Source organism: Candoia aspera, chromosome 2 (assembly GCF_035149785.1).
Source record: "Candoia aspera isolate rCanAsp1 chromosome 2, rCanAsp1.hap2, whole genome shotgun sequence".
NCBI classification, from domain to species: Eukaryota; Metazoa; Chordata; class Lepidosauria; order Squamata; family Boidae; genus Candoia; species Candoia aspera.
In genome coordinates this window covers 79,975,482-80,001,538 of record NC_086154.1, presented here as the reverse complement: position 1 = coordinate 80,001,538, position 26,057 = coordinate 79,975,482, and the positions used below count along the sequence as shown (strand labels likewise).

General features: G+C 39.1%; 1 protein-coding gene across 1 annotated transcript in view; it reads right to left on the bottom strand.

Moving 5' to 3' along the window:
- FSTL4 (follistatin like 4) overlaps positions 1 to 26,057 on the bottom strand; it is a 455,036-nt gene that overhangs the window by 47,625 nt on the left and 381,354 nt on the right. The window contains exon 6 of the mRNA XM_063292323.1: positions 18,517 to 18,683. Within this exon, the coding sequence (XP_063148393.1) occupies positions 18,517 to 18,683 (167 nt within the window). The remainder of the gene's footprint in view (positions 1 to 18,516; positions 18,684 to 26,057) is intronic.

Below are 26,057 nucleotides of genomic sequence, written 5' to 3'. Positions count from 1 at the left end.
TCCGCTCCTTTTCAACCTCTACATGAAACTGCTGGGCGAGATCATCTGTCACCATGGGGTGAGGTATCATCAATATGCTGATGATACTCAATTGTACATCTCCATCCCAGGTGAGGTAAGTGATGCTGTGACTGCCCTCTTGTGGTGTCTGGGGGCTTTGGGGGTCTGGATGGGGAACAACAGGCTTCAACTGAACCCTGGTAAGATGGAGTGGCTGTGGGTTAATGGTTCTTCCGTATCTGGGACATTATCATCTCTGGTTCTGGATGGGGTTGTACTGCCCCAGACAGGCCTGGTGCGTAATCTGGGGGTCCTCCTGGACTCACGGCTCCTGCTCGAAGAGCAGGTGGCAGCCGTGGCGAGGAAAGCCTTTGCGCAGCTATGTGCTGTGCACCAGTTATGCCCTTTCCTGGATCAGAAGGCCCTTCAAACAGTCACTCATACCCTTTTTATCTCTCATATAGACTGTTGCAATGCGCTCTACATGGGGCTATCCTTGAAAAGTATCCAGAAGCTTCAGCTGGTCCAGAATGCAGCCACGCGAGCTGTTTTTGGTGCCCCTAGAAGGGCACATGTAACACTGCTGCTGCACAAGCTGCATTGGGTACCAGTCTGCTTCTGGGTCCAATTCAAGGTGTTGGTTATTACCTTTAAAGCCCTACATGGCATGGGGCCAGGTTACCTGAGGGTCCGCCTCTTCCCCATTACATCAGCCTGTCCCACCTGATCGTGCAGAGAGGGCATGCTGTGGACCCCATCTCTAAGACAACTTCGGTTGGCGGGGTCCAGGAAGCAGGCCTTCTCTTCAGTGGCACCCGCTCTGTGGAACATGCTGCCCCTGGAGGTGAGATTGACCCCATCGCTCCTGGCCTTTCAGAGGAGTCTGAAGACCTGGTTCTGCCGCCTTGCTTGGGGCGGAGAGGGAAATAGATCTACATGGGGATGGCTGCTATAGACCACTCCTCCCATACTTGGACTGTTTTAGATTCTTTTGCCACTTGGACTTTTTATTTTTTACTCTTATTTATATTATTTATTGCTGTAATTTTATATTTTATATTTTATTCACTGTGTTATTGTTGTTTTAATTGATTATTGTAAACTGCCCAGAGTCCCCCAATGGGAGGAGATGGGCAGGGACAAATTGGATAAACAAACAAACAAATAAAATAAAATAAAACAAGTTCTCAGTCATTTGGAGAGCTCTATTTCCATTCAAGTGACCATGTGAAAAGGTTCTCCTTTGGTATAGGGGTAGAAGTACAGAGAGTGGGTCTAGCATGCACAGTCCTATTCTGCTGCACACTTTGAACCTTTTTGTATTGCTTTTTTAATATAAATTTTATTAAAAGTTTTATAAAGAACATAAAAACTAACACAAACGAATAAGAAGTAAAAGGAGCAAAGAACCTTGTGCATTGTTTCAAATGTGAATATAGCTAAAAGTTTGATGGCAGCTGGAAAGTGTTGCTTTGTAGAAATGACCAAATATTAGGAGCTGGAGATAATATCTTTGGAAGTACCAAATACGCATTTGGCTTTTTCAGCCATATTCAACAGACAGTTTGTACAATTAGGTTCTATAAGCGTCAGCAAAGATCACCTATTATTTTGTGCAATCCAAAGAAGAAAAAATATACTGACTTTCTGGATGCTGATTGTATGTTCATCTCAGGGTCAGGGGGAGGGGAAATTGGGATGAAACAGATTATTCAGTGAACTCCATGACTGAGAGGGAACTTGAAGATTTCCCCCCACCCCCCCTATTTCTAGGCCAGTATCTTTGTCTCCTCACTATATGGGCATTGCAAGGGCAACCTTTTTTCTGTAAGGGTATCGGTTCAATTCTACAACTCCTGAGATTGCATGTGGATTATTCCAGATAAAGTAATATAGGTAGGAAATGACATCCTATACTCAATTTTGTGGATGATCAGAATTCTGTGTGGCTTCTTCTCTGCCTTTGAACAAGGTAAGAGATCAAGATGCACCCTAGCCCAGGCAAATTGAAAAACAGTTAATTTTGAATCCTTACTAAGTATTAAGAATGCCATCACATATTATTTGCATTCCAATTCTGAAGTTTTGCACATATGCAATTCTCCTTTAAAATACTTATCAATATTATCACCCGGTCAGGCAGAAAGGGCATGCTATGGACCCCGTCTGCAAGAGAATTCCATCTGGCGGAGTCCAGGAGGTGGGCCTTCTCTGCAACAGCTCCTCCCCTTTGGAATATCCTTTCCCCGGAAGTGAGGTTGGCCCCCTCCCTCCAGGACTTCAGAAAACAGCTGAAGACCTGGTTTTGTCACCATGCCTGGGGCAGGAGGGAGAACAGTCACTTACGGGGATGTCTAATTCCTTAGAGCGGCCCTGTTTGGCTTGCAGGTTATAGCGAACCTTTAGCCATCGGATTCCCACCATATTTATATTTTATTATGTATTATATTTATTCTATAGTTTTATATGGTTTTTATCTATGTTTTATTATAAACCGCCCAGAGTCCCTTCTCCGGGGAGATGGACGATGATAAATTTGATAAATAAATAAATAAATAAAGTTCTAGATAAAGAATCCAAGGAAATGGATTGTTTTCTATCCATACATAATCCTACACAAAGTGCCTCCTGTCTAGCACTATATGCTATGTCTCACAGTAAAACTGCTTCTGGCTTTAACAGAATCCTTATTTTTCAGAAATTCATGCTCCTGCATTCCCTTCAGTGACATAGTCATATGGTGTCAGATGGCAAACTGCTTCTTTCTTTGGTTTGCCTCACTTTTTCTTCTCTGAAATGAAAGCCTGTATCCTCTAGCGAGTTGCTTTTACACTTTACAAATACCTTTGGAAAAGAATATTGCTGAAATGATCCCGATACACTTTCAAGCTTTGTTGGTTTAAAAACCAGTGTTCCAGATTGATCTCAGCTAGCTTTTGTATTCAATAATCCTTTAAAAAACCACTGCAATACACAGACAATTTAAGAAACTAAACAATATCTGGCTCGCTGCCAGATATCTTTTCCATATCACATTTCCTTTCATGATTGTCTTTCAAGAGCAGTATGTTCTGTTTGGGACACCCTCTTCTTTTACACTTCAGGATGTTTACTCCTAGAATCAATCAGGTACCTGACTTTACCAATTGGGGAACCTTGAGCAGATAAACTTGGGCTCAATGCTTTATTGTGGGGAGGGGGGAACATTTAGGGGGAAAGGTGCCAATTAGGTTTAACTGGAGATTCAGGGCTAGCTGCAAGTTCCTCATCCCATATTTACACATACACTACAAAGCAATGTGGGTGTTCTTGGTGAGATGCTGCTTTATGCCATGAAGGAAGTGGCCCTCACCTGGTGCCAGTGGGGCCAACCTGCCTTGCCTTGAGAACAGTGGCTCCTCTGCATCTGTTGCCCATGCACAGAAACCACTTTTGTTGAGCAGAACAATTTGGACACCTTGCAACTCAGAAATGTCAGGGCACTTCTCTTGATCAGAGGCTTTGAAGAGGGCAGTCTGAACTTTTCTTCAAGCAAAGCAGCCCTTCGGGGCAGAGTTCTAGCATGCTTACCTTACCTAAGGTCATATTTTCAGATGAGTCATATTGGAAAAGTGGAATTATTTCTGCCCATTTGTGCAGAAAAGGACTTAATTCCCAATCTGCATGATATCAGCAGTGGGTTTATTTTTATCCTGCCTTTCATATAAGAGCTCAGGGTGGCGAGCACAGGGCACCCTCCTCCTATTTTTCTCTAGGGAAATATACCTGCAAGATAGATTTGGCTGAGAGAAAATAATTGCCCCCCCCCCGGGGAGTTCCACAGCTGAGAGTGGATTAGAAACCAGGTCTCCCTGTGCTCCTAACCCAACAACCTTAACTACTATATCTGTGGTTTGTTTTTAAACAATGCAATAGCTATTTTAGGTTTTGAGAATGTAAATACGCAACAACTGTAATGTAAAACCTCTATTAGGTTTTGCATTACAGTTAATTATTTCCATTCTCAAAATAGCAGAAGCTGTGACAGTGATTTTCATTGCAAATGGCAGGGGGAAGGTTGGAGGATAAATGTGTGTAAAAGAAAAAGATGGGATCTGTGGAAGAAGTTTGATGGAATGGATATGGACCAGAGATACCTCATGCCTGTTGTGTTTCTATGTTATTCTGAATGTTGTTTTGTAACAAAGCTGTTAATTGAAAATACTCCAATTAGAAGAGAAACAGTGGACATTACCAGCCTGAACTAAAGGAAATTCAAACTGTGGGTGCATCCATGATGTATCATAAGAACTGCACAATTTTTCCATTGCTCCTGGGAATTATCATGGATGTGGGTTATGGATAGGTAAACTAACTGCACGAGTCCTTTGTTCCATGGTATGGATTATAACTCCTGCCACAGAAGTAGAGACTTTGTCTGAGCTATACACCCACTGTCCTACATTACATCTCTCCATATCTTCCTTCCTAAAATTGGATTCTAGCATTGGATAAATGCATATTTGACATGAAAGGCCTTGTCAGCTTATAAGTACAATTATGGTCAAATGTTTCTATTACCAGTAATTACCAACAATTGCCAAGTTAATGGCTGAACTTTTAAGGGCATCAGAGCTCATTTGATAGGAAACATGGCATGCAAATGAGGAAGAAAGTGATTTGGTTTGCTGAGCTGAAAGATCTGCTTCCCAGCCGGTCATGGTCTTTGTCTGAAATTATTTTAGAAAAGCAGCAAAACCTAGAGAAGGACCTTTGTACTCTGGAAAAAAAAAAGTATTGCTATTTAATTGAAAAAGAAAACAAGAGAAAGGAAAAAAAACACACAAAAGAAGTAAAAGAACACAAAGAAAGAGTATAAACAAGCTTACAATTCTGTCATGGGGGGCTTGGGCCCAGAGTCCATGGAGGGCTCGGGCTTGGAGTCAGAGTGAGACATCAAGGACATGTGGCCAGCCTCTGACGCAGAGTCAGAGGGCGAGCAGACAGCTTTAGATAAATGGCTGCCTGAGAGGTCCGAGGAGGCGGGGCTGGTCAGCTGCTGCCCCCTCCCAGCACTCGAGAAAGGAGAGCGGGAAGCAGGGAGGAATGGCGGAGGTCGGCAAGGCCACGCGTGAGGAAGCAGCCCTACCCTCCTAAAGAAGCTACTACCACAGCTCAGTAACTGTTTATAACAATGATTTTTAGAATGTCTCCAGGGAATTGTTGACATCTCTGTCTCTAAGGGCAAAAGCAGAAATGGTTCAATGGTTGGTCGGTTATAGTTCTTTATTCAAAAATATTTGTATTATATAATACTAACTAACATGAGATATTGTATACCTAAGTACGAAAGGAAAAGGAAACATGTGAACAGGAAAGGAAACATGTGAAAAGGAAACATGTGAAAGTCTTTTATCATAAGATCAGTTCAAGTGAACTGTTTCCATTTTGGAAGGGGTATGGAGTTGAATCACATGCTAGCAAAATAATGCTTAGAATCTTCCAACACAGATTAGAGCCCTACATGGAAAAAAAGAGATGCCAGATGCTCAAGTTGGCTTTAGAAAAGGCCAAGGAACATGAGACATAATAGTTGATGCAAAGCAGGTAATTGAGAAAGCCAAAGAATACCAAAAGGAAGTCACTATGTGCTTCATCGATTATAGGACTTCAATTGTGTCAATCATGTAAAGCTGTAGAATGTGCTCAGTAAAATGAGAATCCCAGAACAGCTCAGTGTCCTCATGAGAAACTTATATACGGGTCAGGAAGCCACAGTATGGACAGAACATGACAAAAGAGACTGGCTCCAGGTTGGCAAAGGAATGTGACAAGGCTGTGGATTCTCCCCTAATTTACTCAACCTATATGGTGAATATATATTAAGGGAAGCTGGAATGGAAGAAGATGAGCATGGTTTGAAAACTGAATGAAGAAATATCGATAACCTGCACTATGCTAATTACACTACCCTGACAGTTGAAAAGCAAAGGATCAGTAAGCTCTAATAATAAAAGTTAAGAAGCAAAGTGAAAAAATGGGACTAAAACTAAATATAAAGAAGACCAAACTAATGACAACAGGTAGAACAACCAGCCTTATAACTGGCGAAGAAGATATCAAAGTAGTAGATAGTTTCTGCTTGAACTGGAAGGCTAGCAGGGAAAGACAAAGCTATTTGATAACTTAGTTTTATTGCCTGTACTAAAAAAAGAAGAAAAGGCATAATTGGAGCAGAAAACCAGCAACTACCAACTGTAAGTCTCTAGTCATATATAAGAAACTCTAAGTTTCAAATCTTACATCTCTTTCTTCTATCTTTGTATGTCCTAGTGGACTGAGAACCAGTCATTTCTTAGTGACAGGGTAGTTGATATCTGTGGATTGTTTATTTATTTTGGTCCAGCATAACATGTAAAATAGACAAAATAAAATTAATCCAGTAGTTTTATATCTGGAAGGCTAGGTGTTAATAGCCTTAAATAAGTTTACCATGGTGTATCTATATATTAAATCTATACATAAATCTATAAACTAATAATTACATGTAAGTAAGTGCAGAAGTCTAAAATCTATATCCTATTAATGTTTGATATAATAAAATAGTATATTTGAGAGAGAGGGTGGTTCTTTTGGCCCTGAAGGAGACTCTAGTGTCTTTCTTCCTTAAGAAGTCATCACTGGACCAGTGATTCTAGATTCTGGACAATTTTTGTCCAGGCTTCAACCTTCTCTTTTAAAGAAAGGCTGTTGAGAAGGTGGTCAGGCAATAGCTCCAGGAGATCTTAGAGGAAATGGATCATCTGGATCTGCTCCAGTCAGGTTTTAAGCCAAGATATAATACTGAAATGGCATTAGTTGTGCTTGTTAAGATCTTTTGGCAGAATCAGGATGGGAATGGTGTATCCATCCTAGTGATCCTTGACCTCTTAGTGCCTTTTGATCAAGCATGGTACCTTTAAGGTTCAGCTGCAGGATTTGGGATTGGGGGCATCATGTTTTGGTGGTTCTCCTTATTCCTGACCCACAAGAGAAACTATTAGCACAAAAAGAAAGTTAGGTAGAATTGCTTGAATATTGGAACACTTTACGATGGGAATGAAAGGGAAACATTGGGATGAGAAAGGAGAGAAATGGAAATTTAAATAAAGAAACTCACTGAAGAACACTCATACAAGAATGGGAATGAGGTTGATGAATTGAAAATAAATCAGTTGATGTTTACAAAGGGTATCACATACTCTATCACAAAGAATGTGTTGTTATTGTAATGGAAGTGAATATATATCAAACTGTCTCCATCCCCCATGATACAACCAGCTGTTCAAAATGCTATGATTGGGACAACTAATAGCAAGGATCACTGTGTCACTCTACCGATCCTTACTAATATATTACATAAACGAACATGAAACATATTATTTAAAAATTCCTCTTTTTTGGAAAGAACACCTTGCCCTTTCCAGCACAGTGAGCTCTCAAACCACATAGCACAAGCAGAGAATTGGATACAAGTCAAATTAGAGACTTAAGTGAGTTTTATTAGAATATTATTAGGATATTAGAAATTGCCCTATTCTGCATTATGTGCAGGATTCATGCTGAGTTGGAGCCCAGCTAAAAACAAGGAGAAAAGCTTGTGTTTATGTAAAATGCCAGAGAAGGAAGTATTAGATTAAATGATTAACTGGCTTGCCCTCATGTCAGACTGACCTTCTGAAGAGGCCATACAGTGTGTGAACCACAGTTTCTTGGAAGGGAGACAGAGATTTCAGAAGAGAATTTCAAATTTGCTTTCTGTTTCACCTCATTTGCAGCAGTTGGTTGATTATGTTTTGTGCAGTTTCTTTTATGAAAAGCTCATAAACTTGTTTTTTATTTAATGGAGAAGCCTGGCTTGGCAACTGTTTATTTTTACAGGAAAGAACAAAATTAATTTCTTATACTTCCCACCCTATTTTCAACAATCAGTTCCACACAATAAAGAAGGGCCTGATTATTCCTTGCCATTGTGATGAAATTTGCCACAGAATTTCCTTATGGTAGGATTCATTTTTGCTACAAATTCCACTACATTCTGTCTAACAACAACAACAACAACTATTACTACTACTAATTAAAAAAAAATCAGATTAAAAAGTGAGTAATGATGAGTTGATGGATATCTGTAATCTTTTTTTTAGTGTGTTTTTTCCTCCCAAAATAGAGAGGTAGGACTTTTATCTTTGCTTTCAATATGAGTAAGATTCTCTTTTCCTCCCATTGCAATTTTCTTTTTTGATCTTTCTACTTTATACCTTTATGTGGCAAACTAATTTTCAAACGCCCCTCTTTATCTTTTGTTGGTATAAGCAATGACCAAAGCTTTAGCTCCACAGAGTGTCTAGTTTTCTTGGTGCAGTGGTAGCAACGCATTTAGGCACTTATACTGATAATTCTTCATGCTTAAGTATGAAGAAGGCAGCTGCAGGCTAAACATGACAGAAAAAGAAAACAAATCTTATTCCATACAGTGTTTCAGTAACTGGCTGAGTGGGTAAGAAAGCTTTGCACAGTGTTCTTGTCTGGCACCTGTGGAACCAACATTCTTTGAGCCAGATAATTAATGAGTAAGATGACAGAAAACCTTTTGCTGTCACGTGACCTTTCTCCCCAAGTAGGCTGAAGGTGGTCATACAAATGAGGAGAAAATGGGAGAGAGTTATACATTGGTTTAAGTAAACACAAGGGATTCCTAGAAAGGGAATATGACTAAGGGAAATGTTTTAGGCCAAAGTTGCATATCACCCAGGTGACTGGTCACCAGGAAAAGTAACTCCACAACCAGCCAACTCCACAACCCATTTGGTGGGGCAGCAGTCAACAAGAAACAACTACTCTGATTTGGGTTACCAAAATCTGGGGCTCACTTGTACCCCCAATGTGTCAAATAACCTTCAGGCCATTCCTAAAATGCTACCTTAACGAGAAGACAGCCTGGAACCTATGATCTGGCTTTGTAAGTGGTTTTCAGGTCCACTGCATAGGGCAGTGAAGATCTACAGATCTAAATACCTTGAAAGCAATATCAGAGATGTTAGAAATAGTAGCTAACAATATCGAGGAGGTATATATCACAAGAGAGATAGTGAGGTCTTTCACAGCTCCACTTCCAGATAACCTGAGAGTTTCCTCCTTGGGGAGTTGTTCCAAAGAAATCCTCAAATTAACAAACCATCATTCATCATATCCAAAAGATCTTCAGTGAATGATGCTATCCTGCCTGGAACAAATTAACCACACATATAATTTATTATGTCAGTCTGGGATTAGTTAATATGTTACATGAGTGTTCAGTCATCATGACTGAATGTTATAATTTGAGTCAGTGTTCAGGCTGCTGCCAATCTACCAATAGAACTTTAACCCATCTGTGTCTGAAATCCGAGGGATCCTGATATATAAACAAAATAATATCCATGGTTGTTTGATTGAATACAAAGGTTTTTAGACATTTAGTACATTCCTAGAGTGAGCAACAAAGAACAGGATGGGTTCCCCAAGTATCACTCACTATCTCAATACATCTTGCTGGCAAGGACTGTGGCATCTTCAGATGGCCAAATCTCCCTGCAGGCCTTCCAAATCCCATTAACTCAGATATGACAGAGGGCCTAGCTCACTTTTGTTAGCAAGTGTTGCAGTCAGTGGTTTTAAGCCAAAGCCAGAGCAAACTGACAACCACTTTCAGAACTGATGCAGCTATTTCTAAGTTCATATAGCAGCTGCAAACAGCTGCAGGAAGGCTTTAGGGAGATGCTGATGCAGAGCATACAACTCATTTATAAGGCCAATTTCAGTCACCCATCACAAACACATTTTTCTTCCATTCAGTACAAGGTTCTGTCAGTTTGTAGGTCTCCATATTTTAGCCATAGGGTGTACTCTGAGCTTCAAATAAATCATTATGATGTAATGAGCTCTGAGAATAACTTGGGAGACAGGAGGAAGAGCTGCAGCCAAGACACTGGTTTGATAAGAGAAATCTGAGTCCAAAGGAGGAGTGGGGGTGGAGAAAGCGTCTCAGAAGGGACCCTCCCTAGTTCTCTGGAAAGTAAAGGGGAGAAGTGCTTTCAGACTTGTAAGATTCTGTTACTGTGACTTTACAATAAAGGGAGTGTTAGTACCCATGGTTTTGTTTTCCTGCCTGGATTACCTCAAAAGGCTGACATATGGGGATTGGCCTGAAGAAAGCTGATGTCCTGTTGGTAAGGAAAAGCAGTAAGCTATGAGATGAAATGCCATTCTGGGTTGGGCAATTACTGCTACTTAATCACCTCTCTGATGCACTGGCTAGTCAGTGGATGGAAATGACCAGAGTGAGCTCAGTGGTCAAGGTAATAGTACTGTTAATACATTTAACTTTTGAGAACTCTAAGATTCATTCCCAGACTTGCACATTGTTTGGTTACCCAAAGACCATAGAAGAATACTGGAAACCCCAGGAGTAGGCCAATACAACACATAGCCCGCAAAGCAGCCTTGTGTGACCCACTGGCATTTTAAAGAAGGTCAGTAAATATGTTGCTGCTATCCCAAAATACATGCTGCCTCCAGGCCTCACTGTGGCTATTTACTCATTCCTTTTTAATTCAGTTTTTACATTCATTATATTGCATTGGCCAATGGGAGGGGCAAAGCCTTTTCTTCCATTTACTTAGTGGATGTACAATCTCAGTTGTAACGCACACTGATGACATGGCAGTTGTCTCTCGCATCAAGTTTACCTTAACAAATATTGGACAGATTGGTTGATTATTGTCAAAGGAAAAAAGTTAGGATAAAACATAAACAAAGGTAGTTGTCCTTGGCAGTGGGTAGTCAACTGATGCCCAACAAATTGTACAATGCTCCTCTTTCAAATATTTATACATCTCCTTTTATAAGATACTTGCACGGAGGACACATCTATCCACCACGTTAGCAACTGCCCAACATATAGTAGGGCTGTACTCCTGTCTTCCATGGGGGAACATAGAGCAGAGAAAATATTAGACATCAGTCCCTTCAATGGGATACCAGCAGAGATGCATTGTGTCCAGTCATCAAAATCTCATTATTTTAGGAAACTTAAAAGCCTCTCCCAGTATCTGGTTTACACTACCAGTGTTCCATAAGGAAGGCTTTTACATAGCTCACTTTCAGGCCATGCTTTTAGCAGATCTCATAGGGAGATTCTGTATAGCCCCAGTGGAACCACACCTTTATCCTTCTAGACTGGCCAAGTGGAGGACATAATCCACTATGTCCTCTATTGCCCTATGAAACACTGATGATAGATAAACTTAAGGGATGAGATGCAGAATGATTGAATTTGTTTCTTGTGAATACAATTCCATTTGTTATGTCTGCTATACTCTTTTATACTCAGAAAGAATTTTTTACATTCTAAATTGTAGCACGGGTTTCAGTTCTATTTAATTTCTGTGTAGGTTGCATTCTCATCTCATTTCATCCTATATTCTGCAGTCATAACAATAATCTTATTACTTACATGTTGGGGGTAAACAGATAGGAAGGATCTGCATCAAAACCTATTTCTGCTGTAACAAATAAAGTTATTCTGAATTGTATTTTTTGTGTCTTAGAGATTCCTCTTCATGTCCTCCTCTGATGCTGCATTTGACACTGCTGTGCAAAGTCCCTTTGATGAGATAGTCTGGTAGTTGCTTCTCTTGACCTATGCTTTCACAGGTTAATATTCTTACTAGCAAGCTTTTTTGTCATTATTTTGTTTGCTTGATTTCTCTAACTTTGGTTGATTCTTGTTATTTTAAATGTTTTTATTTGGTACTCTTGCCTGGATTTTTTAAAAATACTTTTTAAACCTGAAAACCACTTAAAAGTAAATGCATTTTTCTGACAGCAGTATACTTCACACACACTCCTCATTATGCTGTAATTATTAATTATACCTTGTATTGTTTATCTGATGTCATATATTCACTCCTTTTCCTGAATATTTATGACTTCACTATTTTGTCTATTATTTCAATACATTTTAAACTGAATTCCTTTTTCATATAGCTTTCGTTTAGAGAAAATAGAAACTGGAGTGTGGAAGGATGAACTCACCACCTTGAATGAGCAGGCATTTCTCCTTCCTTCCTGAGATCTAGAGTTGCTACCTGGGAAAGAGGTTTAAAACAGCCCTAGCTTCTCCTTAATTGAAGAGTGTGTCCCACCAAACAGAGCAGAAACTAGTCTAGGGGTGGGCACGGTGAGGGAGCAGTTGAGCCAGGAAGACTGCACAGAGCAGAAAAGTCTCTGATCAAAAGGCCAGCAAACACAACCCAAGGAATGACAAGCTTTGGAGCAACCGCCCCAAAGGCAAGACCTGCTGAGATGGAACCCAAAGATGGGGGAAGAGCCCAACCAAAGAAGGAGCTGAGGGAAGTCCACCATGGGCAACAGCCTAGGTGCAGAGTTCCACAAACCAGCTCCAGGAAGAGTAGACAGTAAGTGCTGGGGGCAAAGAGAGGATACCACACCACAAGTCTTTAGGGATAGGAAAATAGCCATAGGACACAGAGATAGAAAATTATAGATTAAATAAAGTAGAGGTCGTGGTGCAAAACTTACAGCAATTGGAAGACCCTAGACTAAGATAGAAGTAAGAAAATAAGAAAGAAATAGACACAGACATAGAGGTGCAGAGTTCACACTAAAAGTTAAACAGTAGGACACTTACAAACACGTTAACTTTGTAAAATACAACAATCTCTAGTGGGAGCAAAACAAATCTAAGACTTTGTGTCTAGGGTCTGTACCAGTTTGAAAAAACCCTAACAAGAGAGAATAAGCAGTCTATGTTTCACCCTTTATGGGTTTGCCATGGGAAACATGCTGGCAGTATGAAGTATCTCTCAGATTTGGCATTTATGTAGCTTTCTGATCTCTTCCTCCTCATGACCATTCTGAGAGAGAGAGACAGACTGACCTTAGGTTACTTTTGTAAACTGCCCAGAGAGCCTCAGCTATTGGATGGTTAAATAAGTAAATACATTTGTTTAAAATTAAGTAAAGTTATGGTATCTTCCTAATTTTGAATCTCCTGCCCCAAAACTAAAGCTATCCATTTTACAACACTGATTCATTGTTGCCAATGTTAAGCCATATAAAAGTAATACAAATTGCTTATAAATGATTCAATTCATAACATTTTTTGTCACAGGTGACAAATTATACACAAGTGACATTTACAAACAAATTGTAACTTCTGGGAGCATGGCAGTTAAAAAAAAAGATTGACTTTTCATCACAGATGTGAGAAGATAAACTATAAATTAGTTTCAAATAACATTTGCCTTCATGCATTAAATTTCCTGATGTCTCTTATACTGTCTCTGAAAGTCAGCTGCTTCCTTACAGACTTCAAACAAAATCTCATTATAGTAAATTTTATTTTTACCTAATGATACATTGAGGAAAAGAAAAGTTAGATAATGAGGTTCTGCCTTGGTATCTGCAGGCTATAGGGATCTGGATAGGGAAGAACAGGTTCAGTCTCATAAGACGGAATGGCTGTGGATTGTGGGACCACCTGGATTTAGAGATTTTCCATATTTGGTTCTGGATAGGGTTGCACTACTGCAAACATACCTGTTAGAGAATGTGGGGGTCCTCCTAGACTCACAGCTCCTCCTTGAAGAGCAGGTGGCAGCTATGGCTTGGAGGGCCCTCATCTTCTGCCTACTTCTAGACTGGGAAGTCCAGCTCACAGTCACTCATGCCTTAGTCAGTTGTGATAAGGATAGCTGTGGACATACCTCAGTTATAAATGTAACTGATACCGGTGCCCAGTATGTTTCTGAGTGCAACTCATGGGGCTGATTCTTGTCAATAAAGCCATTGGGTGCTGAGATCCAGCTGGCCCTGGCCCTGACTCTGCCTAGGATTCAAAAGGTATAAAAGACCTTTTTTTCCATCAGGCACTGGATCTGGGAGTAGTATGACCTATTGGATAAGTTTTCTTGGCACTTGTTTGAGGTTATTTTTTTACAGTTTGTTTTATTGTGTTGTTTTTATTGAGTCATTATTGTTTATTAATGATGTTCTCCATCCTGAGTTGTGTGTCAATTGGGCAGCTATATAAATGGAATGAATAAATAAAGACACCATTGTTTTGAAACTAATGACAAAATATGGATTTGTGAGAAGATGTTGTGGAAAATGAATACTGTAGCTAGACTTGTGGACATAAACATGTAAGGAGATTCTTTTGAGAAGTGGTCCAGGCCACCAACAAAGAGACTCAAATAGTGACCTTCCAGTTCCAACATTCTCTTATTTCTTAACAATATCCATTGCTGTCAGCTGTTGTTCTAAACTGCTGCTGAAGCATTAGCTTTGCACTTCTCAGTCAGCGCTGGGGTGAGAAAAGGAAGGTGCTGCGGGCTCTCAGCATCTCTTCTGGGGTAGTGAGGCTGTTGAGCAAGCCTGCTCCTCCTGCACCATCAGTCCCTCCCAAGCTGACAGCTGCTCTCCTCCCTCAGCTGCAAATCCTTCCTCTCTGCTCTACAACACACCTACATCCCCACACTCTGGTTATCTCAGCATTTTCCTTTTATGATTTGAAACCAGGTGTGGTCCAGTGCTCTTCAGGCTACCTTAAAGTCTCAGGGGAGAAAACAAAGGGAAGGAAGAGCTGATGCTGCTACTGCACAGTTTTCCTTCCATAAAACATCAGCTATCTTACACTTGGAGAAGTTGCAGGCATAGTCACTTCCTTTATTAAGTTTTAAAACAAAGAGATAAAATCTAACAGAAACTAATAAAGAAAGAGAAAGAAAACAGAAGTGCAGAAAAAAGAGAAAAAGAACAGAACAGAAATAGAAAAAGGAATAACTTCTGACTTTTTTTACAACAGATATAGAGTAACAGATTAAACTCTTACTCTGAGGTTACAATGTAACATCCATTTTTTCTATTGTCAACAAATCATCAAATCCATATATCATAACTTCATTCTTTTCAGTTTCATGCAAAAAGTCCAAAAGGGGCTTCCAATTTGCCATGAAATTAGTCAATGTCTTTTCTCTAATCGAAGCTGTCTGTTTTGCCATCCCACCCAACTCCATCAACTTTACCATCCATTCTTCCATTGTAGGTAATACTGAGTCTTGAGGTAAAGGGACCCTTTTTGTGAAGAAAGTGCAAGATGCTGGAGCTGGTCTTTGAACAGAAAAGGCAGAGTAATAGGTATCCATGGGGGAGGCTTTAAACAACCCAGTATATGTTTAATGTATTATATGTTGCCCAGAGTCATGATGGTGACTGAGGCAGCTTATACATTGAATAAATAAATGATAAAATACATAAAACGTTCTCATTCAGGGAGAAGATTCATCAACTCCCTGTCCCATCTCCCACTATGCACTGCTCCCTTCTGTGTCTTGCTGCTGTAGCAGCACTATCACACTTCTTCTAATTAGTAAGTGCCAGCCAGTTGGTCACCCTCTGCATGTGAGACAGTCCCCAGCATGATATCATGAGAGCAGGGCACATAGGGTGATAGCGAGGCAGCGCTATCAGAAATGAGGAAAAGGTGCATGGAAGGGGGAGGACAGCAATATAAGGTCCAGGAGCAGACAAGGTCAACCAAGTGCTAAACCTGTGAAACAAACGCTAAAGATGAAACATGGGAAATAAAGTGGACAAGTCTACTCAAAGGAGCTGAATGCCCTCATGAGATGAATGCCCTCATCTCATGAAGTTGTTTCTGTTTCTTCTCTCTAGTGAACCAATCCCATCTCCTGAGAGATGCAAGACTTAAGACACACTAGCTTACCTAACAATATGCAGCTTATGATTTTAATACTCAAGGGTTCCTTTATTTTTTACTAGGGCTGCTCCACCATAGATAAGCAAGCATTGAAAATGAAGAATGGATTTATGCATAAACACATATGAAACTGAGATGGACCTAAAATCATCTGAGCCATCCTTCTCTAGCTGTTAAACATTTCCCTAGTAAACTATATATGTTTGAAAGATACAAACCTTTCAGGGAAATTAGAAGCAACACACTAAATTACAAGGCAGAATATAATTAGCTTTTTTCCATTATTTATTTTTAAAATCATCCTTATTCTTTTTGATCCTTAGGCAGACTATTATCCATACAAGAATGAACAGTAATGAATAACCATTGCATTAAACCCTGTATGGTTGGAGAAAATGTAAATTGCAAGTGTAATAAAATAAATACATGAATAAAACTGGTTTCTTTTAAAATGCAGCCCAAATAGCAATGGTATTCATTAGTATTAAATATTATTTTGTTAATTTAGGCAACCTTGAATATTATAGACAAGAAAAAATGATTTAATTATATGAGATTCAGACGGTACTTTTGGAAGTTATGTGATAAAAATATTCAAGTCTTGGTAGATAAGAGAAATTACTATGCTGCTTATAAGTCTCTCATTAAATAGTCAAGAAAAATGATTAATTTTAATTGCCAATCAAAACAGTCCACAAAAGCAGCCATCAAAAATAATGATTAGTCTCCCAGTTTTAATTTTTGTGTACACTTAGAATTAGTGAGTGTTTTGTTACCATGTATTACTGTCATTAATATTTATTCTGATGTACTGTATATCACATACCTGCCTATCTCTACCCAGGACAAACATGGATGTGGGGCACAGTACTACTGGATTTTCTGCCACAGCCTTGTTCTTATTTTGATATTATTTGTTGGCTCCCTGTTAGTTTTTGATAGAACATTAGTTCAATTGAAACACAATGTATGATCATTAAAAAATGTCTGAAAATGCCTCTAAGCTTGTATGTGATTAAATAGTGCCAGAAGCAGTGAAGATTTTCTTGAAGTGAAAAGGTACAATTAATCTCCTGTTATACTTCCAATTAACTAAATTGCTAGCCTTATTGTGAAAAGTAGAAAAATGCAATTGAGTTGCTGCTTGAGGCATGCTAAAAGGGTGGGAATGGAAATAATGTAATTAACTGACTACAAGTACATTAAGAAGCAGTTTCCCCTTAGTGCCTTTAAATATATCATTGAGTAATGTGGAATTGTGTTTCAGAAGAGAAATAAAGCACTATTTCCAACTGCTGGATTGTCCAGCATGACCTTCACTCCAATCTGACCAAGAAGATTTAGAAGGGTTAACAGAGGTAGGAGTAGGAGGAACTTCATGGTGTACAGCAGCCTGTGCAAGTCTCCTCTTTTCAAGCAGCTGCATTCTACAGCTGATATTATCAAGAAGTAAATAAGATGTTTTAATAGATCAATTTGAGGCAATGTGAATAGCAGGAGGAAAGGGCTGAATCTGGATCAAAACTGCAAAAGGGAGCAAAATATTAAATCTGATTGTCACCACACTAAAATCTGAGTCAGGACTGGATCTCCTGCACATATATAAAGTGCAGCCTTATAGCAGGGCCCATTTGCACATTCTAAACAATGAGAAAGTGTGGTGGTACTATCACAGTGGCAGGTAGGAGAGACATGCCTGTTCACAAAGTGACTGCTCTGGGGGGTAGCAACTGATCAGCAAATTCATCAGCAGTGAAGCAAACTGATGAGAATAAAGAACAAGTAACTTGTTCAAGAACTTGGATGCCCATCCAAAGTGGTATCTGAGCTCTTAAACACACACACACACACACACACACACACACTGTTTGAACTTGTAGTTTTCTGATCCAACAGAATACCTATTTTAAAAAACACCTATTTTATGGAAAATGTTCTGTATTTAACTGAGTTATCAGTGCTCTTGTTCTTCTTAACATATGAAAAACCTATTGCCCAAAGAGAACATGGATTGGGAGCATTTCACAAGATAATCTTACCTGTCCTAATAAAATTTACCGATCTTCTATTCCCATTCAGGCTTTTATAGTTAGTTATCTTCTTGCAAAGGCTGGTCTGAATTTTTCCCTGGTTTGATGAGTCTGGTTCTGGCAAATCCACAGCTTTTCCCAGCATGCCCCTGCTGAGCTCCAACCATGTCTTCCCCCATCCCCCATCTCTTCCCAGTACTGCATTTTCAGTGTTGGAAAAACCAGGGAGTTAAAGGTTTTTGCAGTATTTATATTTCCAAGGTTGGAACTCCCTTTCCAGTCTTGGAAGGGGACTCTGATTTATCCTATCCTTAAAGTGTGTTACAGTACTGTATATAAGGTAGCAAAAGATTTCTGAGGAAATCTTCTTTCATCCTTTAACCATAAATATGCGTAAGTATGATATATGTCTTTACACAGTATAACACTTTTAACCATAAATATGCATAGTATGATATATGTCTTTACATAGTATAACACTAAATTATGAAAATACAAAAGCTGCCACATTTAAAACCGATTAAAAGACCAAAGTTCTCCACAAAAACTCATGTTTACTATCGAGAATGTATTTCCCCCGAGGGAGAATACACAGTATATTTCAAAGAATGTGTGAATTCTGGGAGAGTGTAAATTCAGATTTTCATTTTTCCAATGCTAGTCATGATTATGCTGAAGACTTACATTGATATCTTCCAAATCCAAGAAGCTCAGCACAATGCCATTGCGTTTCCAGATGATTGGAGGTCTCAGAGGTCCATGTACCGCACAAGTCAATACAGTGCTTAGCCCAACAGTTACGGTGGTTACGCTGACATTCTGCTCTTCAGAGAGTATGAGTTGAACCACCTCTGTGAAAATAATAGCAAAAAGCAATTTATTCATATTATTATCTATTAAATAAAAATGGCCTTTTTGCTGCTTGATAAAGGAGCTTTCAGACATAACTAAAATGTTGGCTGCCCCAAAGGTAAACCTAGAACAACAGGAAATAGGACATACCTCAAAACTCCTATATTATAATTTATCTCTTTATTTCATACTCCTTGCCTATCAGACAATCTTCCAGGATGTTAGAAGTAAGATAATATCATTCAGTTTTACTAGCCATATTTTTCTTTCTCAGGGTTGAGGTCTCTAACAGGCACACCTGTTTGGACTAATTGTTTCTCAGGGAGGAGTGCGAAAGCCTCATTCATTCATTCATTCATTCATTCATTCATTCATTCATTCATTCAATGGATTGATAGGGCCACTCAGCTGAAACAGCGTGACTCTGGCCAGTGAACAGCAAAAACCCACAATAAAGCAAAACAATCCCACATAACATTACAAACATACCCAATATGTAAAATATAAAATGGCAACCAAAACAGAATAATAAAACTACCCAAAGAGGATTTGACTCAACTGGACCCAAACACTTGGGAAAAAGTCATGTCTTGACATACGTGGTCTGAATAACGAAGAAAAATGTTATCAGAAAAAGCAAACAAAAACATATATACTTGTGGATAACCTGAGAATTCTAGGTCCCAAATTACACCCCCAAAATCGGGTTTGGCTTATCTGCAGATGGGCTTATCTGCAAGAATATACGGTAATACCTTTTTTAAAGTACCCGCATTTCCCATATATACTCGCAGATAAGCCCATCTGCGGATAAGCAGACCCTCAAATTTTTAACCAAAATACCATGAAAAAAAGCAGGTCGGCTTATCTGTGGGCAGCATATCTTTCATGTTCTTTTGGTTAAAAATTCAAGGGTCAGCTTACCTATGGATGGGTTTACTCACAAGTATATATGGTAATTGTACTGGATAGACAATGCTATGCCTACTGAGTAAACCGTCATGCAAATGTCCTCTTACATCAGAAAATGATATTTTTCATCAGGATGATAAGCTAATCCATTCTAAACTGCTTTGTGTGAACTGTTTTTAAGCACCAGAGTATTTTTTTCCTTTTCTACTTGACACTGCATTCTGATTAATACCTGCAGAGAGATAATAAAACAGCCTAGAATCGAGATATCTGTATAATTTACCTCCTCAAAAACCTACAAAAACAGCATTATTATTTGTACAGGCAACTGTTATAAAATGTGCCAGCAAACACTTTGCTTTGCTGCACAGACAGGTACTGTAAGATGCTTGATGGTAGAATTACTGTCAATGGAAGAGAGTTGTTACTAAGCATTTCAAAAAGAAATAACGAGATGTGGTGGAACAATAAAGCAACACTGTCAGAACTGAAACATTTACAGCTCTGTGACTCTGGACAATGTAACAGTTAAATGCTCCAAGTGGAGGTTTCACATTAATAGCCAATTAAGATGATTTTTTTCTAAAAAAGGGAATGACAGTTCATATCACATCTCCTTTGATGCAGTATTGATCCAGTCTGTGGCTGGCAGACAAACAAAATAGCAAAACAGCAAATATTTTAGGCTGCAAATTTCCACGTGCCCACTAGATGGTGGCTAAGAGATCCAGAAAATTCTTAACAGATGAAGCCATATCCATCTCTGTTGACCACGCATTGTCATCCCAATGAACCCCAAAACTTGAATGTTATCTCAATATAATTTTTACTGAAGAAATTTTTAACAAGATAAAAACAATACAAATATTAGAAAAGAAACAAAGAAAATAAAGAAGAATAGTGAATAAGTAAGATAGACAATAGAAAAAGAAACAAAAAAGAAAAGAAACAAAAAGATGATAAAGCAGTGGCTTCTGATCTTTTTTGACAGCAATTATAAGTACATTTATATTTTACCCTCTCTCTCTAAGCTTACATCATAATTCCCTTCTTTCCATAAGCTACCCTTTCTAATCTTCAAACCCATACATTACGTTCATTTTTCTCTTTTTTCAGCAAAAAGTCCATAAGGGGTTAAACTTGAACATAATCAATGATAATGGAAGCCTTAATCATGAATCATGGTCCTTTCCTTTTTACCCAAGGAGTAAAAAAGGTAAACAAACTAGGACCAAAGATTGACTTCTGTGTGACATCCACTCTAAGGTGAAATTCCCAGGACTGAAATCCACCATACAATACTGAAATAAAAACCCAAGAACTCAAAAAAAGATTCCAAGGCTTCAAAAAGAGCACCACAAATTATTCCCAAAGATTTAAAGGTCAAGTGTGTCCAGTACTGCTGTTAGATCCGAAAGAACTAATATCAGTGGAAGTCACTGGGACTTGGTCCCCCAAATGTCATTCAGTATTCAAGAAAGTGCTACTTCAGTTGAGTGGGCTGTCCACAATCCTAACTGATATAGATCAACAAAGCCATTAGAAGACAAATGAAGAGGACAGCATTCTCATGAACAAAGACACAAGCTGGAATTTGAGCACAAAGAGGACCCAAGGAGGGTTAGCAAGGAATGAAGAAGAGTGTGCTTTAAGGAGTCTGGAAAACTCCAGCAGTTAAAGAACAGTTCACTAGGTGGGTAATACAGGACAGGAAGAGGAAAAGGAGCAGAAGGTGGGATGGGGTTGGGGAGAAGAATTAGCAAGGGAAATAATAGAAGGCGATTTTCTGAATATCATCTTCACAGACAGGAAAAAAAAAAACAAAAGTAGCAGAAGAAGATAGAGGAGGAGGAGGGTTAATTGGGAAGAAAATAATGAACAATATTCACTACTTCATTAGAGAATAATTATGCCAAGACCTCAGCTGAAAATAAAGAGCAGAGAGATGCTGGATGGATATTGCTATCTAAAAAGCAACTGCCACGTGATGAAAAGAAGAAAGACGCTGAAAATTAACATTCCTGAAATAAGGTCTTGGCAAGAATTTACAGAAGCTTTATTGTGACTAAGAATAATCAGAGCTGGGTTCAAGCAGTATCCTTAAAAATTCACATTCTTCTAGAGGCACTGTTTTTACCAATTGAAAGAATAGGTCTTTTTGACAACAGTAGCAATGCTTTGAGGGCCAGTGTGGTGAAGTGGTTAAGGCACCAGGTTAGAAACTAGGAGACTGTGAGTTCTAGTCCCATCTTAGGCACGAAGCCAGCTGAGTGACCTTGGGCCAGTCCCCCTCTCTCAGCCCAAGGAAGGAGGCAATGGCAAACCACTTCTGAAATCTTGCCAAGAAAACTGCAGGGACTTGTCCAGGCAGTCCCCAGGAATCCAAACTGACTTGAAGGCATGCACATACACTTACACACAAGGACACATGAAAGCAAAACTGTTGACATGGTTCAAGCAAACAAGCAACACAGATCTTTAAGTTGGCAGTTGCCTGGAGAACCATTAAACATGCATGCCCTTTGCTGCTCTATGACTGAACAAAGATTGATTGATTGAAACACTCATGCTCACCTATTACATAAGACACAAAACATGAGGTTCAGACTACCTTGGAAAGTAACTGTGAGCAGATACCTAATTGCTCTTTGTAGGTGTCAGGGCTGATTAACCTTTAAGAGACACAAACTGAAACAATGGCTAATCCCGTCACCTACTCTTTGCTGCTTCAGTTCCTTTCCCCTTGAGCAGAGAATGATTAGCAGAGAAATTAAGAATCCACCCTGAAATACTGATCAGTGAATCTGACACAGCCTGGACTTACTTGAGTAGCAAAACACTTCATCAATGCTCTAGTTGATATAAGGAAAAGATAGGCCAGATAACTGACATATGTTCTTCAGAATGGCAGTGGCCTGATCAGACTCTCCAAGGATAGAGTTCTTTTTTTCTTTTTTCCAAATCAAGCAGCAAAGTGCTGGTCAGTATGAATGTTCCATTCCAGTAAAACTGTATCAGATTTCAGCAGGCATTACAGGCACATAGAATATACTTAAGATGACTGTCAGATGGGGCATCTTACCAAAAAGGAGGGATGATTTTTTTTAAGCACACACATGCAAACCAAATTTTAAAGCATTCACTCCCACAATCATGCTAAAAAAATTAAGCTAAGCATATTAGTATTTCATTTTTTTTCAATGAGCTGTCATTGATGTCCTCCTTCAGTTATCAGTTATGCTTTGAAGGCTTTCTAAATACAGATGTAGTAATTAGGAAATGGTTCCTGTGGTTTTACTAAATCAATAGAAAGGGTACCATCTTCTGTTATAGAGCAGCCTTAATTAGCCTTTTCTCAAAAAACCATACATATATTGTGAGACAGGCATCTTCATTAACCTCATGCTCAGATTATTTTACCTCAGATAAAATCACCAAACATTTGGAGACACCAGCCTTGCTCAAGGATACCCAATGTGGGTCCACAAAGGTAAAGTCCTGTCTAACTAATCTACTAGTTTTTTGAGGGTGTTAATAAACATGTGGGTAAGGGCAAGCCAGTAGACATCATCTATTAGATTTTCCAAAAGCTTTTGACAAAGTCTGTTCATCAAAGACTTCTCAGTAAGCTTCAGAGCTATGGAATAAAAGGACAGGCCCAGTTGTGGATAAGTAACTGGCTGAAGTATAGAAAACAAAGAATAGGAGTAAATATTTATTTCTCACAATGGAGGAATGTAACTAGTGGGGTCAGCCTAGGACTGGTAATCCATCTGGAATATTGTGTGCAGTTCTGGTTGCTGCACCTCAAAATGGATATAGAGAAGGTTCAGAAGGGTGCAACTTTCATTGCAGGGCAGCTGCTCCAAGCCCTTGATCGTTGGGGCTGGAGCAGCTCCCTGTGATGACAGTTAATGGCATTTTGGGTTTTTTAGTCTAGAAAAGAGATGAATGAGAGGGGACATGATGGAGGTGTACAGAATTATGCATGGTGTGAATAAAGTGGACAAGGAGAAGCTATTTTTCTCTTCCCAAAATACATGGACCAGAGGCCACCCAATGAAACTAAAACCTGGAAAAATCGGGACAGGCAAGGGGAATTTCGTTTTTATACAATGTGTAATTAAACTTGGGAATTCGCTACCATGAGATGTCGTGCTGGCTACATAGCTTAGCTGGCTTCAAAAAAGGGCTAGACCAATTCATGGAAGTCCTGGGGATCAACGGCTATTACTCTTGATGGCAGCATGACTGCCTCTGAAGACCATCTGCTGGGAGACTAGTGGGCTTCCTTGTGCAGTTGGCTGGCTGCCGTGAGAACAGACTGCTGGACTAGACGGGCCAGGGGCCCAATCCAGCAGGGCACTGCTTACGTTCTTCTGAACTGAACACTACACAGCCTCTACTCAGTTGCTATGTTGTGCATACATTTTGCTCCATGGCTTACATGGTGGAGAGCCCCTTGCCAATATTTTTGCTCCATTTTCTGCAGACCTTACTGAGGGTCAAACCCGAAGTGGCTGTCACTGCAGCAAGCCATTTAAAAACTAGCGTCAAATTTACTGAAGCTGTGTACTTTTCATTGTTGTTTATTGTTTATTCATTTAGTCATGATTCCTATTGTGACCCTATGTGAGTCACTAGTATCTGAGCAGATGGCAAAGTCTACTTGATCTTGTGTGGACTTAGAAGCTAAATCTGCTTAGAATTCATCTAGGAAACCTACAGAGAACACCAGGGCTGTAGGATAGCCTGAGAAGCCTAAAAGCTTTCTTCAGGAAGGCAGTGACAAGCTACCTCTGTATTTTGCCAAGAAAACTACATGACTGTAGTCCATGAAGTCACCAGAAGCCAAGCTTGAGTCGAAGGATACTTTTCTTACTTTAAGGGACTAAGAAAGGAATCGCAGAGGCAGGACATATAACTATCTTGCAAGTATGCATCTCTAGCCATCTGTACTTGGTAAGCTGTTAAACTTTTTATATTGAGCTATAACTATTATATATTATTGCCTCTCAGTTGTATTATTATTATTATTATTACTATTATTATTCCTAAATCATAGGGTCTTTATGAACTGCAATGATTTTAATAGCAATAGTCTTTAATAGCAAGCCCTGCATGCTAATTTAGTTAGATAGTACCACTTGTACTTCTTTATCATGGAAATCTTTCCTCTGCTGTCATCTGAAGCCAAGCAACGGCAATCATAATTTCACAATGAAGATATATATAATTGAGGTCATTACAGGGAGCAACCTGGAATGAGCATCCTCAGAACAACACTCATTGATTTAGCATAGCTCAGAGATAATTTACATAGCAAGTGCAGGTCATAGATTCTACTTTCCTTGAGCAAGAGGAGTATGTTACGTGAAGAATTCCATTTGATTTGGAAAATGCTTTTTGTATCTTTAATTAGATTTTTTGAGTTTAAACTCTGGATATAACATTTTGCAGTATATTGTTACTGCTTTTTAATTATTTTTCCCATTTGCTCACAGATATTTCCCAGTACATGAAATAGTTTTTCTAGGCTATCAGTAGATGTGCTTCTTATTAAAGAATGAAGATTATTCCATATTTTTTTATTTATTACGTTGATTGGCACAAGCTCGTAATGCATTCTGCCTCCAGTTAATAAAAAAGTATGAGCTTCACTCTGAATTTTAGTCTCAGTAAATACGTTCTGTCCTAGTTCAGGGTATACACAAGCCAAGACTTTTTTTCTTGGTATCTGCTGTTCCATCAGTCAATAAAACACATTTCTAATTAGGGATGTATGTCCCCATCTATATTTGTTCTCTGCTTTTTCATTGAGCCATAGAACTGTTCCATCTGTTGAATTCCATTCAACTCTGTGATATACATGTGCAGTTCATATGCATGATATGCATGCGTGTGTGTGTATATATATGTTTGTGTGTGTGTGTTTGTATGAATGTGAGAGAGAGTTAACATTTAATATATTAGATTTATATTCTACCTTTCCTCTAGAAATTCACAGCAGCATAAATATTCATCTCTTCCGCATTTGAAACCCGATACTGCCCCTGTGACATGGGTGCCATAGAAACCACAGTCCATGTTCTTTTGTACTATCAGCTCTACAGTGATGTTCGCCACCAGTTGATTACCCCCCTTTTATTTAAATTGCTGGGGCACTCGGATAATTTTTATCTGCATTATCTATTAAATAACCAATTTAAACAGTATTTTTCTGAAAGTATTTATTTATACTTCAAATTTAGTCACTGCCCATCTCACTCAGGGAGCGACTCTGGGCAGTTTACAATAAAAACAAGAATAATCATTAAAATACAATAAAACAATATTCTTACATAAAAGTACAATCCAAGACAGAGGTGTTAAAAAGATCTTAATTTACAGGAGCATCTTCAGGGTGCCAACCACCCCCAGGACTGGTTACCCCTCCTCATGCCCCATGCAGGATGGCAGAG